Below are 15,102 nucleotides of genomic sequence, written 5' to 3'. Positions count from 1 at the left end.
TTAGCAAATATTTATTGGGTGCCTGTCGTGTGCCAGGGACTGTACTAGGTAAACAGTGCAACCACTGTCCTGCTCCTTCCCACCTACCTTCACGAGCGTAGTCTAGCAGCAAAGTTAGCCTGTTCAGGAATTGCAAGGAGATGAGGTGAGTGCCCCAATGGGGATGCACAGTGCTATGGCAGCAGGGAACAGGGCTCAGGGAAGGCCTCGGAGAAAGTCAATGGAAGCATCAGGAATGTGTTAGGTAGCTATAGGACTCACTTCTTATCTCTCCCGAGTTCTGTTTTTGGAAGCCTCTATGAAGATGTGATTCAGTTAACTGTAGCAGGATAGCTTATGTAAAGAACAGATGACCTCCAATCACCAGCCTCTTGTTACATGCCTTCTTCCTCACAGCAAAGCATCAAAAGCCGGGGGATCTACGCCACTGGTAGATGTACTACCCACAAACGGCCACAAGATGGCAGTGCATCCATCAGCAAAATACTTAACTGAATACTTAAATATGCATTCATAATTGAATCATAGTATGTTGGAGAAGGCAATGGCACCCCACTCCAGCACTCTTGCTTGGAAAACCCCATGGACGGAGGAGCCTGGTAGGCTGCAGTCCATGGGGTCGCTAAGAGTTGGAGGCGACTGAGCGACTTCACTTTCACTTTTCACTTTCATGCATTGGAGAAAGAAATGGCAACCCACTCCAGTCTTGCTTGGAGAATCCCAGGGATGGCGGAGCCTGGTGGGCTGCTGTCAATGGGGTCTCACAGAGCCAGACACGACTGAAGCGACTTAGCAGTGTTGGCTTTTTAAAAATTTTCAGATAAATATGAACTGAATTTAAATTTATTTATATTTATATGATTTTTTAGAGACCCTTTATGAAAAAATCTTTAGGGTACACTGTTGTGTGCTCAGTCGTGTCTGACTCTTTGGGACCCCAGGGTCTGTAGCCCACCAGGCTACTCTGTCCATAGGATTCTCCAGGCAAGAATACTGGAGTGGGTTGCCATTTCCTCCTCCAGGGGATCTTCCCAACCCAGGGATCGAATCCACGTCTCTTGCGTCCCTAGATTGGCAGGCCCATTGTTTACCACTAGTGCCGCCTGGGTACAAAGTAGTAATAATATCTCTATGCCTTTTTTTCCCCCATTATAACTCTATTTTCCTAGTGGGGAGGACTGATTTCAGAAGGGAAAAGTTAATAATTTACTGGAAAACCGAGAGTGCTGGGAGGATATAAGAGAAAATATTTTAAGCTCTCGTAAAGTCTTCATGATGTAAGTATCATGAAGCTTTCGTGGGGAGACTATGACCAGCTACTGCTGTTACCATCAGCATAAAACAGAAACTCCTACTTGAGTCACTGTTGAGCACCTACAGAATGCTACCCTTGCAAGATACTCTGTAACAGGTAACCATCATTGTAACAATGTTTGCTAGGATTCTACTTACTTTCCTGATATTGCTACATCTGGTACCATGTCTTTCCTGAATTTTTTTCTTGACATAAAGTTAAGCACCCCAGTGCCTTTCAGGCCCTGTGACAGCCTTCAGGCCCTTTTATTAATAATTACTACAAGCTTCTCATCCCATCTTCCTTTCCCTTTCCGTATTCCTTCTCGAAGGGGAGATGTAGCATCCAGCATCCGGGCAAAGCGAGGGGCTGTTGCATCCACGTTGACTTGCCTACTGTTATGGTTTGCCGGGAAGGGGGCGGGCCTTGTTAGGTTGCAGGACTTCACTTTAAAACTGGGACAGTCCTGGCCAAACCAGGAGAAGCTGGTCCTTCTACTGGTGTCCAAAGGAAACAGGGTAATCCAAGAAGGTGTTGTGGAGAGAGAATAATGGAGGAAGTGTGGCAAAATATTAACAATCGAGGCATCTGGGCAAAAGGGGTGTGAGAAGTCTGTACACTGTTCTTGCAACCACCCTGTAGGTTTACAACTATTTAAAAAACAAAAAAACCATCAGCAAGGTATCTTCTTTTTGGCCATGCTGTGCGGCTTGTGGGATCTTAGTTCTTCGACCAGGGGTCGAACTCTGGGCTCATGACACGCAGCGATGAAAGTGCTGAGCCTAACCACTGAGCTGCCAGGTAATTCCTGCAGTTCAGTTCAGTCGCTCAGTCGTGTACAACTCTCTGCCACCCAATGAACCGCAGCACGCCAGGTGTCTTCTTTATGAAGCAGAATGCTAAGTTTGGCCTCTGGGATCAGATAAAATGGAAACTCAAGTCCCTATTTTAATACTAACTAGATGTGTGATTGCCAACATCTGTTGGATTATGGAAAAAGCAAGACAGTTGCAGAAAAGCATCTATTTCAAAGCCTTTCAAAGCCTTCACAATAAACTGTGGAAAATTCTGGAAGAGATGGGAATACCAGACCACCTGACCTGCCTCCTGAGAAATCTGTATGCAGGTCAGGAAGCAACAGTTCGAACTGGACATGGAACAACAGGCTGGTTCCAAATAGGAAAAGGAGTACGTCAAGGCTGTATATTGTCACCCTGGTTATTTAACTTATATGCAGAATACATCATAAGAGACGCTGGGCTGGAGGAAGCACAAGCTGGAATCAAGATTGCCAGGAGAAATATCAATAACCTCAGATATGCACCCTTATGGCAGAAAGTGAAGAACTAAAGAGCCTCTTGATGAAAGTGAAAGAGGAGAGTGAAAAAGTTGGTTTAAAGCTCAACATTCAGAAAACGAAGATCATGGTATCTGGTTCCATCACTTCATGGGAAATAGATGGGGAAACAGTAGAAACAGTGTCAGACTTTATTTTGGGGGGCTCCAAAATCACTGCAGATGGTGATTGCAGCCAAGAAATTAAAGGACGCACGTTCCTTGGAAGAAAAGTTATGAACAACCTAGATAGCATACTAAAAAGCAGAGACATTACTTTGCTGACAAAGGTCTATCTAGTCAAGGCTATGGTTTTTCCAGTAGTCATGTATGGATGTGAGTTGGAGTATAAAGAAAACTGATCGCTGAAGACTTGATGCTTTTGAACTGTGGTATTGGAGAAGACTGTTGAAAGTTCCTTGGACTGCAAGGAGATCCAACCAGTCCATCCTAAAGGAAATCAGTACTGAATATTCATTGGAAGGACTGATGTTGAAGCTGAAACTCCAAAAACTTTGGCCACCTGATGCGAAGAACTGACTCATTTGAAAAGACCCTGATTCTGGGAAAGATTGAAGGCAGGAGAAGGGGATGACAGAGAATGAGATGGTTGGATGGCCTCACTGAATCCATGCACATGCTGCTGCTGCTGCTAAGTCGCTTCAGTTGTGTCCGACTCTGTGCGACCCCATAGACGGCAGCCCACCAGGCTCCCCCGTCCCTGGGATTCTCCAGGCAAGAACACTGGAGTGGGTTGCCATTTCCTTCTCCAATGCATGAAAGGGAAAAGTGAAAGTGAAGTCGCTCAGTCGTGTCCGATTCTTCGCGACCCCATGGTCTGCAGCCTACCAGGCTCCTCCGTCCATGGGATTTTCCAGGCAAGAGTACTGGAGTGGGGTGCCACTGCCTTCTCCACCATGCACATGAGTTTGAGTAAACTCCAGGAGTTGGTGATGGACAAGGAGGCCTGGTGTGCTGCAGTCCATGGGGTCGCAAAGAGTCGGACGCGACTGAGGGACTGAACTGAACTGAAATCTCAGAAACGGACGTCGGAAAATTGAAATCAACAAAGACAGATTTGCCTAGATCACAGTCTGAACCTGTAGGGTTCACTAAATTTTCCGAAGACTCTCAGGCCTGCCGATGAGGCTGTTCTGTCGGCTGGCCAAGGGAACAGGGAAAGCAAACTGAGCGACGTAGTTCACCAGCAAGCCGTCTCCTAGGATAACTGGGAGGAGGCGTGGCCGGGACATCGGCCCCGCCCTCCTCCAACTCGAATAACGATTGGCCTGGAGGCGCGGCGGGGGTGGGTTGGGGACGCAACCAGGACGCCCCGCCCCGGCGGGGGGTCAGGCCGCCATTTTGGGTTGTGTGGGTTTCCGGGACGTTCCGCGTGCCTCCTCGCTTCCGGGCAGTTCCGCACGTCAGAGGCCCCCGGGGCCCGCGTCCGAGCGTCAGGTTGGAGCCGGGAAACGTCCCTGGGGGTAGCGGCGGCGGGGGCAGGATGAGCGCGGAGGCGGCGGACCGGGAGGCGGCCACCTCCAGCCGCCCCTGCACCCCGCCGCAGACCTCCTGGTTCGAGTTCCTGCTGCAGGAGTCGCTGTTGGAGAAACACCTGCGCAAGCCCTTCCCGGGTAAGCGCGGCGCCCGCGGCCCAAGGATTGCCCTCGGGGCTCCCGCCGCCCCGCGCCTTCTGCCGCTACCCCGCGGCCCGGGTAGGCGGGCCTCGGGGCCGAGCCCTGGCGCCGCCCCGTCTCTGACTGGGCATCAAACCTGCCGGCGCGGGACGCCGCTCCGGGAGGCCTAAGAAAAGCGGGAAACAGACCCCTCCCGCTCCCGCCCCCTATTAGAGTTTGCCGTCTTGTCGCCTCTCAGGTGGCCTTGTGACCGTACTCGGGTTGGCTGAACCCCGGACAGTTTGGGCGGGGGGTGCGGTCTGCGGAGACATCAGCTGTTCAGAGGCTGGTCCTGACGCTGAATATCTTAGGTCCGTATTTTATCTGTTCGATTCCTCTACGAACGGATTCTGCTGACTCAGTTATTCCAAAGTTGGGTTGTAAATCGAAGCGAAAACTTCTGAAAGCAGAAAATGCTATCACAGTTGCAAGATGGTTATTGTATAATGATGTTTATGATTGATACCGCAGTTCAGGAGTGCTGTTCAGGGAGGGTGGGGAATAACAGATATTTCTGGAAAGAGGTGCTGGCATGAAAAGGTAAGTTCCTTGGATGATAAATTGCTGACAAGAGTTCGAATCCAGATGTGCTTGTTCAGTCTAATCCACTGGTGATTAGACTAATCCACCACTAATGAACTGGTGGAGACTCCTGTGCCAGAAGTTGGTGTACTTCACGTGGGCGGTTTTACCACTATATAGTATTAATGTGCTTTTAATTCAGTGCTTTTGATTAACGTTTGTTGAGTGTTTCTGGGTGCCAAGCTCTGTGCTTCATGCTTCACAGCTGCATTCTCGTTTAATTCCGTCTTCATGATAATCCTGTGAGGTAGGTGATCCTCTATTTTGCATTGACAGAAACAGGTGCAGAGACGTAACTTGATGCAAGTCCCACTAATTAAGCCTTAAAGCAATAATTTTAAACATGGCATTTCTTTCTCCTAATTTGACAGTTGTTGTTTGCCGAACTGAAATCTGTAACCATTATGTTCTGTCGTCTAAAGTGCTTTTGTCTGCAGTAATCTGTTATCTTCTCTTCTTACATCCTTCCTGATCTTTCGTTTTAATAGCCAGGCTCACTTCTTGTGAATCATAATCCTTAGTCATTGTAACTACACAACTGTTTGGATCCCCTTTTTTAATCCCTTAACTTTCAAAAAAAATTGAAGAATAGTTGATTTATAATGTTTTAGGTATACAGTGAAGTGATTCAGTTATATGTGTACACCTGTTCCTTTTCAGATTGTTTTCCATTGTTTATGTGCTTATTTGCTCAGTCCATGAGATTCTCCAGGCAAGAACACTGGAGTGGGTTGTTACAGGTTATTAAAATAACCTATTGGAGTATAGTTCAGTATCAAGTATAGTTCCCTGTGCTATGTAGTTGTGATACATTGATATTGAATATAGTTCAATATATTGATACTGGATATAGTTCCCTGTGCTATATAGTAGGTCCTTGTTGTCTGCCTTATGTATATTCGTGTGTATCTGTTAGTCCCAAGTTCCTGATTTATCCCTGCCCCCCAGCCCCTTTGGTAACCATAAATTTGTTTTCTTTCTGACTATTTTGTAAGTAAGTTCATTTGTATTTTTTTTTTTTGATTCCACATGAAAGTGATGTCATATGACATATGTGTTTCTCTGACTTGACTTAGTCTGATAATCTCTAGATCCATCCACATTGCTGCAAATGGTATAATCGCATTCTTTTTTATGGCCAGGTAGTGTTTCACTGTGCATATGTACTGCACATTCTTCATGCATTCATCTGTCAGTGGACATTTAGGTTCTTCAGCGCATTGGCTGTTGTAAGCAGTGCCACTGTGAACACTGGTGTGCATGTATCTTTTTGAGTTAGAGTTTTCATCTTTTCTTGACATATGCCCAGGAGTGAGATTGCTGGATAATATTAATTAAAATTGTTTGCCATTATAGGTTGTTATTTCCATTCCAATAATAAAATTAATTAATTAATAAAAATTAATTAATTTTTAAACTAACCTCTGCATTTTTTTCATATTTGTAGACTTTTAGACAATGGCCATTCTCACCATTGTGAGGTGATTAATTACTCTGTGTAGTTTGATTTGCATTTCTCAGATAGCCATACGGAGCATCTTTTTATGTGCCTATTGGCCTATTTGGGTTCCTTTTGTGGGCAGAAACCAATATAGTGAATCCTTTTGCATCTTCGTAATTAGACCTTAAGTTCAAGAATTGCTTTCTTTTAAATCCTAGATCCTGCACCAGTTCAGCTTATAGTCCAGTTTTTGGAACAGGCTTCCAAACCTTCAGTTAATGAGCAAAACCAAGTTCAACCTCCACCTGACAACAAGAGAAATCGTGTTTTAAAGCTACTTGCTCTTAAAGTTGCTGCACATTTGAAATGGGACTTAGACATATTAGAGAAAAGGTATACAAGATTTAAATGAATTAAAAAAAAAGATTTAAATGAATTTATTTTAGGAACTGTTAGATATTTTGGTTTATTTCAGTATGTGTTCTTATAATATGGGCCCCTAAAGTGAAAACTATTTTTCTGTGTGTTCTTGGTAAAATATGCAAGTATTTTTCAAAAAGTGTAAGAAAATATTTTACTGTTGAATTTAAATCACCTTTTAAAGTATAAACTTGGTGTTATCAATAATGAACCAGTTTATTATTATTCTTATTTTTTTGACGTGATAAGTAGAGAAAATCCATGACTAAACAGTTTTAAATCTTCATTTTACTTTTACATATCTGAAGAAAATAAAAATTAATGAATCGTACATAATATTATGGTACATATTATCTTTGTTGAATAATTCATTTAATTTTACTGGTCATAAATCAGTCACTGTCTCTTAAACTTTTAAACTATCTTATTAGAGTCAGTGGTTATTTGTTTATAAATAAGTATTTCAAATGCATCATGATATAATGATTTGTTTTCACTCCCTTCTCACAATTTAAAGAGAAATACCTTATAGAATATTTGGAGAAATTCAGAAAATAAGAAATAATAGGGGAGGGGAAAGAAGTGTTTTTAACATTTTTGTGTAATTTTTGTTGTTTTCCTCCCTATATTTTTAAACAAAGTTGTGAACATACCTTGTATACTCTTTTGATTTTTGTTTTATTTCATATAGCAGGATATCATGAGCATTTCCCCAGTTTGGTTTTTGGAGATTATCCATTGTATAGATAATTTATTAATTGTTCCTCTATTGACAGGTTTTTAGTTTTTCTCTAGTTTTTCACTTTTATAAATCATAGAGCTTTAAAATGTCTTTGTCCATAAGCTTTGTATGAATTGTGAGTTGCGTGTCCTTGGTATAGATTGTTAAATTGCCAGGTCAAGTGGTGTAAACGTTGATAAAGCTCATTATGCGTATACTGGATTGCATTTCCAGAGAGTTACATTCGTTTATATTCACACTACTAGTACTTGAACACTTTTTTCACCATATATTTTCCAGCATTAAATATTAGGATTAAAAAAAAGGTTTGTTCTTAAGGGGGAGCTTATCTGTTAATAGACTCAAGGCTTATCACCAGATAGCAATGTGTGCAAAACAGTATGATGTATATGTTAGAGTTGGAAAATTGAGCACTTGCTGGATATTTGATGATAAACAATAATTTCTTAGATGTGAAATAATACTGTCATTATGTTAGGAGGTAATTTTTTGGAGATATGTTCTGAAATACTTGGGAAGAAATGATTTACTATTGGGAATTTGCTTTACAGTAATATGGAAAGGAGGGAAGTGGGTGAGAGTAGAGATGAAACAAGATTGGCCATCAGTTGATAACTGTTGAAGCTGGATGATGGGCACATTGGTGTGTATTATATTATTCTGTCTACTTTTGTATCTATTTAAATTGTTTTTGTAAGAAAAGCTTAAAAGATCTTTTGGTAAATTTTCATTTACGTTGTTGAGACAGGTTAATAGAATGGCTCTGTGGATTTACTACTAAAATAATTATTTTTAGCAAAGTACTGAATTGTGCATTGTGTACTTGCACAACTTACGTGTCTTTTGATTCTTCCTTTTTAAGTTTGTCTGTTCCAGTATTGAATATGTTGTTGAATGAACTGTTGTGCATCAGTAAAGTTCCTCCCGGGACAAAGCACATAGATATGGATCTGGCCACTTTACCTCCAACCACTGCCATGGCCATACTTCTCTACAATAGATGGTAAATTTTTCATAAACCTAAAATATGTTGGGCAGCCTTTCTTTAATTGCATTATAACTTCAGGGATGTGCTTTTAAGTCATTCAGGGATCTCTCAGAGGATCTTGGGAATAGTGAATCTCATGGTGGAGAAAATTATGACTGCATGGACGAAAAGCATTCTGATAGAGAAGTGGATGACTTAGATAGTTTTTATTATATGTCAGAATTTTGGATAGTTTATAAGTCTTCTAGGAAATACTAAAAAAGTACTTGAAGTGACATTCATAATGTGTTAAATTTTGTTTTTGTCTTTTTTTTTTAAGGGCAATTAGGACAATTGTTCAAAGTAGTTTTCCTGTTAAACAGGCAAAACCTGGACCTCCTCAGTTAAGTGTGTAAGTTGGCCAATAAAGACCCTTACTTGGCACTTTTTTGTCAGTTTTTTTTTTTTTAATTTTGCAAGTTTTTAAGAACTCTTGGTACAGAAGGAATAAAGCAGAAATCAGAGGGCAGAAGGCCTGCATGCAGGTAGGTTTGGAGGGGGTAGAAGGGTGAGAGACTCAGACAGGGTTTTGGATAACTAGAGTAGAGAGCTCTGAAAAAGGAGGGGAGCACTTTGTAAACTGTGCCTTTCATCTTAATGTTAACTGACCTGGTTCTAGGAATTAAGATTGTTTTCATTTAATTAAATTTACTTGAAAAATATGTTTGTTCTGTATATGGGAAATTTTAATTTAGAGTGCAAAAGTTAAGTACAATAGTTTGATCAGGTCTGGAGTTTTAAACCTTGTTCTTAAATTCCAAGTAGTAGCACCTTACCCAACTTTGGAGCTAGAGTGTAGTTTCTAACTTGATGTAAATAAGTTTTTGCTGCCAGAAAGTTTTATTTTTAAATTGAGGGTTTGCTTTTTTTTTTTAATGCAAAGCAAATGAAAAAATAATGGTAGATAAAGGAGCATCATCATAATTGAGTTTATTTTTTAAGCATGAACAGAAATAGCATTAAAAGCATTTTTATTTATTTAAATTCAGCCTCACTGTCAAGAATGATCTTTAAGTTTTGAATTTTCAGTCTTTCAAGTAATATTTGGTACTCTTCTATCATTTCTCTTTTAGTATGAATCAGATGCAACAGGAGAAAGAGCTAACGGAAAATATTTTGAAAGTGGTGAGTATTGGTATAGGTTACACTGTAACTTTTCTGGGATGTATTATATTTAGAGCATGTATAGGTGCTTCTTCTAATCTTATATATATTAAGAGTTAGTTGGCTTGGTTTAGATGTGACGACATTTAGACTTTGGAGAAGGCAATGGCATCCTACTCCAGTACTCTTGCCTGGAAAATCCTATGGACGGAGGAGCCTGGTGGGCTGAAGTCCATGGGGTCACTAAGAGTCGGACAGGACTGAGTGACTTCACTTTCACTTTTCACTATCATGCCTTTGAGAAGGAAATGGCAACCCACTCCACTGTTCTTGCCTGGAGAATCCCAGGGACGGGGAGCCTGGTGGGCTGCCGTTTATGGGGTCGCACAGAGTCGGACACGACTGAAGCGACTTAGCAGCAGCAGCAGCAGAACATAATTTGATAATATTCTAAATTGACACTTTTTAATGTTAATGAGAGTACTTTGCCACTAGTTTTGTTGTCGGATATTTCATAGTGCTTTAGCAGATGTGAGAAGTCACTCTTACAGGTGTTTTCTTTATATTATTTTATATCCTCCCGAAATTCTATAGTAAACATGTATTTTAAAATTACTTTTATTTTAAAAATGATTTTTACAAATTTTAGTTTATTTTTACTTTTTTTTTGGCCATGCTGTGCGGGGTTTGGGATCTCAGTTTCCCAATCAGATTGAATCCAGGCCGCTGCAGTGAAAGTGCCAAGTGCTAACTACTGGACTGTCAGAAATTCCCTAAAACTACTTTTATATTCAGAAAAATACAGTTACTTTTAAAATTTAAATTAAATTTAAATTCTTTAGTCAACATAAAAGTAGAAACCATAATTTAAAAATGATCTCTTTAGTTCTTTATTTAATATACAATGTATCAGAGATACCACCCAAAGTGCAGAGGCTAGAAAAGGAGAAGGAAGGTAACCATCTGTATCTATATACAATAGATACTGTATTTTGAATGTGGAAGCAAAAAATGTGTCATTTTATTATTATTATCTAATGCCTAGTAAAAATGACTGGCACATCAAAGCATACAAAACATTTCTTGAATACATCAATGGAACGGTGCAAATCTTAAACATTTTTCATCAGTAACTTTTATATAAAAGAAAGATGTCAATCTTTTCCAGTTTGTGTTTGTGTTTTCAGTTTCACAATAGGAACCTTGTGAATTTTAAAATCTTAAAATAATTTTGACAAATATAATTTCACTCTTGCTATGTTAGATGCAGTTTTAAAATGGACTAGTACATTAAGCTGCTAAGTATCCTGTAAATATTTTTTGGTTGATATAGTCCAGTATTGCCATTGTTGTATTTTAAAAATTTGCTTATTGAACTTTTGTAGCTAAAAGAACAAGCTTCTGATTCTATCCTGGTACTAGAGGCAGCCCTTAAGTTAAACAAGGATCTTTATGTCCACACGATGAGAACACTGGACTTACTGGCCGTGGAGCCAGGCATGGTAAACGGAGAAACTGAGAGTTCCACTGCTGGATTGAAGATCAAAACCGAGGAGATGCAGTGCCAGGTATTTATTTCAGTGTTTAATCAATGCATGGCACATTTTTGGAAAATCTTACATAAAATCATCCTTGTATTTTTAATTAGAGCTTATTTCTGCCCTTGTCCCTTTGATTTTACTTCCTATGTTTATTAAAACTTTGCATTATAGTTAATTGTGAATTTTAAAAGACCCCCCCTTGAAATTTTTCTGAAAGAAATGGAAGGAAAATTTCATATGATCTTTTGTTTCCAAACTAGTTTTCTTGTTATATTTAAGAGACTGACAATGCAGGGAGTAATAATATGAATGAACTGACCAGCAGTTCATTCACATTATAAGAAATCTAATCAGACTGAGAAAACAAAACAAAACTGATATTGTGCTAGATTTTGAAAAATGTAGGCTCCTAGAGAAATACCTAGTTTTTCAAGGATCTTAAGCTGCCTGCTCTCCGTAACTCTGTACCCTAGTTCCTTTGTTGCTTTCAGTTGTTTTTTGTTGTTAGGTATTTTATGTGTTGATAGCTTCTTTTTCCCTGCTTGATTGTAAACTCTTTGAGGTCTCTCTCTTTTTTAAAATATATTTGTATTTTGCATCTTCTGTACTTATTAGCACAGAATCTTGAGTATAATAGAAATTTTAAAAGAATTAATGATTGCCTACAGAGGGCCACTACGATAGAGCCTTTTATGTTTTATATTTTCTTCATTGTGTGAATTGGCATAACATTTAAAAAAAATTAATCTTTTTGGCTGCGCTGGTTCATTGTAGCTGCTTGCAGGCCTTCTCTAGTTATGCTGAGTGGAGGCTACTCTCTACTTACGGTGGCTTCTCTTCTTGCGGAGCTTGGGCTCTTGGGCTTTAGTGGTTGTGGCTCATAGCCTCTAGAGCACAGGCTCAGTAGTTGTGGTGCATGGGCTTAGTTGCCCCAAGGCATGTGGAATCTTCCTGAACCAGGGATCCAACCCACATCCCCTGCATTGGCAGATGGGTTCTTAACCACGGGGCCACCAGGGATGTCTGGCATGACTTCTTTCATCACTATTTCCCAGTCTTGAAAGAGCAGAAATACCTCTGACTTAAAAAAGGGTTGAGAGGTACCTTTCCAGATTAGCTGGTTCTGGAGTTAAAGATAATCCCTTTTCAAGACTTGCTGAGATGGAGTCTCATAGACTAGGAGTAGGAGTCATGAAGCATTGGCAGTTGGTAACCACTTCAAGTGCTCCCCCAGTGGCTCAGCAGTAAAGAATCTATCTGCCAATGCAGAAGATGCAGATTCGGTCTCTGGGTCAGGAAGATCCGCTGGAGAAGGAAATGGCAACCCACTCCCGTATTCTTGCCTGGAGAATCCCATGGACAGAGGAGCTTGGTGGGCTACAGTCCATGGGGTTGCGAAAGAGTTGGACACAACTTAGCAACTATACAACAACAACAACTCTGTCTTTGCCTGGAAAAGGGAATTATATGTATCTATAATATGTGTGCATATATAGGTGTGCTTGTGTGTATATAAATCTTTATTATATACATATACATACTTTATTTTAAACTTTAGCACTCCTTTATCCTAGATGGAAGGAAGCACTTTAGAATGAAAATCTGCCCAACATTAAGTATGGATTAAATAGTGTAAAGCAGTATTCTAGAGGCTGAGGAAGAATTAATCTTGATTTGTTGAACAGGACAGAATAGTATCTATAGTCTGGTATCAGTGAAGAGTAGTTTGGTCAGGAATATCAGAGACTTAGGAATTTGAAAGAGGAATGAGTATCTGTTGGCTCAGGTTGGTTTGGTGCAAATGGAAATAAACAGTGTGGAATGAAATTTATTTCTACATCTGATGTGAATGGGGAGTTGAGAAGACTGGTGGGTTTGAAATAGAGAAGAATAGAGAGGTTTGGAGAGAGAAGGTAGTCCAGATTCTGAGATCCTTGAAAATCAGCCCATGGGGTTTGAACTTTCTCCTCCTTGGGGAAATAAGTTGAAGGCTTTTTTAAAAAGTCAGATCGAGAAGACAGAGCAGTCAGCCTTGTGAGGAGTAAATTTGAGATAGAATATTAGGAACCTAAGGGTCTGGCTTCAAGTATGGTTTCAAGTAGAAATGTCGCTTTCTGGGCCTTGGTATTCTTGTTCATAAAATGGCCAAGTTCAACTCAGTCTTTGAATTCTGCATTAGGTAAATCTAGGTGTCTGTTTAAGAATGCTCCTGGAAAAATATGCAGATTCTGTTAGAAAAAGACAGCTGGAAATGAGCTGTCATTTTATACTCATTCGTTCAGATTTCTCAATATTTTATTCTTGCCAGTTCTTTATTCATTAGGCCCTCCTACCCTTTTGGAGACACCCCTGTGGCTGTCCCCTTTTTCGTTGTTAGAAGAATCCCCTACCTTCTAAGACTTGATGGGAGGGAGACCCTGTTTCCTATAATAAAACTGACAACTCCAAATATTCGTGTTCTCTAGCCTTATCCTGCTGGAGGACAGGCACGTCACATCGGTGTGACAGAGACATTTAGACTGAATTAGGAGCTGGCTGGGCTTGCCTGGTGGCTCAGCAGCAAAGAATCTGCCTGCAAATGCAGAAGCCACAGGAGATGTGAATTTGATCCCTGGGTTGGGAAGCTCCCCCAGAGAAGGGCATGGCTACCCACTCCAGTACTCTTGCCTGGAGAATCCCAGGGACAGAGGAGCCTGGAGGGCTACAGTCCACGGGGTCGCGAAGAGTCAGACACGACTGAAGCGACGTAGCACATACGCAGGAGCTTGCTAGTGGTCAGCGAAGTGGGATGATGGAGCATCCACTGTGATGGTGAGTAACTCCAACAGTGACAGGAAAGTCTAGTTCCTGGGCAGCCCTGGCAGGAGCGGAGCTGCTGCTTTCAGTGTCTGGTCCTGCTGGCTGCAGTTGCCAGGATCTGTGGCGTTGGCTGTTGAGATGGCTGTGCGGTGTTTCACTGCATCAGTTGCGGCTCTTGTTCTGGCTGCTTGCCTTCTATCCCCGTTTGTTTTCCAGGCCTGATTCTTTGGCTTTCCCAATAATTCTGTAGGCCGCCTGACGTCTTACCAGTAAGTCCCCTTAAGTCAGTCAGAGTTGATTTCTGTTGCTTGTGACTAAGAACGTTGACTGTTTCACTGCTCATTAAAATGTTTTTCTTTTTTGCTACATGTGTAACTATGTTGCTGAGATAAAGGTGATTTTGAGTTTTGTTAGCTCTTAAGTTCATGAAAAATCACTGTGCAAATTGCTATTCATTACCATTTTAGGTGTGTTATGATTTGGGTGCAGCATATTTCCAGCAAGGCTCTACAAATCCAGCTGTCTATGAAAATGCCAGAGAAAAATTTTTTAGAACCAAAGAACTAATTGCAGAGGTAAATACAGTCATAACAGTCACACGATTTTCAGTCCTTTAAAACATCTATATATTTTTTGGCTTTCATTTTCCTGATGATTAAAAAACTGTTCATTTAGTAAATATGATAGTTCAAAAAACTAATGGAAATATTTTTAAAAATCTGTAATACTACTGCCTAGAAATAATCCCTTTTGCAGTTTTAGCTTTTTTTTTTTTATTTTACAGTTTTTGTTCTTTATGTTTTTATACAGTTAAGCTCATGCTATTTTGTATCTTGCTAAAATGTTAGAATAGATATTTTAAATATATCTATCCTATTCTGTTATATATAGATGTGCTCTGATTTTATTTTTCTAATGGTTGAGCATTTAGATAGTTTGCTGTTCTTATTTATTATAAAGTTGCAAAATTTATATCTCCAAGCATAAATTTTTGTTTGGACTTTAGATAGAGTTAAATTCCTGCAAGTAGAATTACAATGTCAGTGGTCATTAATTTTTTTAAAGGATGTAATATACAAATTGATTTCTAGGTACATTTCTATGTACAAATTGATTTCTGAGGGCTCTGCTATTAGTGAAG

General features: G+C 40.3%; 1 protein-coding gene across 3 annotated transcripts in view; it reads left to right on the top strand.

Annotated features, from left to right (window-relative positions):
- The first annotated feature begins 3,994 nt into the window (after positions 1-3,994).
- The window catches only part of INTS8 (integrator complex subunit 8), a 45,721-nt gene continuing 34,613 nt past the window's right edge, over positions 3,995-15,102 (top strand). For 2 of the 3 annotated variants that reach the window (XM_055546629.1, XM_055546628.1), the window contains exons 1-7: positions 3,995-4,263; positions 6,547-6,721; positions 8,353-8,493; positions 8,798-8,869; positions 9,591-9,642; positions 11,007-11,189; positions 14,429-14,536. In XM_055546629.1, coding sequence (XP_055402604.1) covers positions 4,134-4,263; positions 6,547-6,721; positions 8,353-8,493; positions 8,798-8,869; positions 9,591-9,642; positions 11,007-11,189; positions 14,429-14,536 — 861 coding nt within the window. In that variant the 5' untranslated portion in view covers positions 3,995-4,133. Of the gene's footprint in view, positions 4,264-6,546; positions 6,722-8,352; positions 8,494-8,797; positions 8,870-8,912; positions 9,003-9,590; positions 9,643-11,006; positions 11,190-14,428; positions 14,537-15,102 lie in introns of those variants that run through there. The other variant, XM_055546630.1, reaches the window with a different exon arrangement.

Source organism: Bubalus kerabau, chromosome 14 (assembly GCF_029407905.1).
Source record: "Bubalus kerabau isolate K-KA32 ecotype Philippines breed swamp buffalo chromosome 14, PCC_UOA_SB_1v2, whole genome shotgun sequence".
NCBI lineage: Eukaryota > Metazoa > Chordata > Mammalia > Artiodactyla > Bovidae > Bubalus > Bubalus kerabau.
Note: the sequence above shows the minus strand (reverse complement) of the source record. Positions and strands in the feature narration are given on the sequence as shown.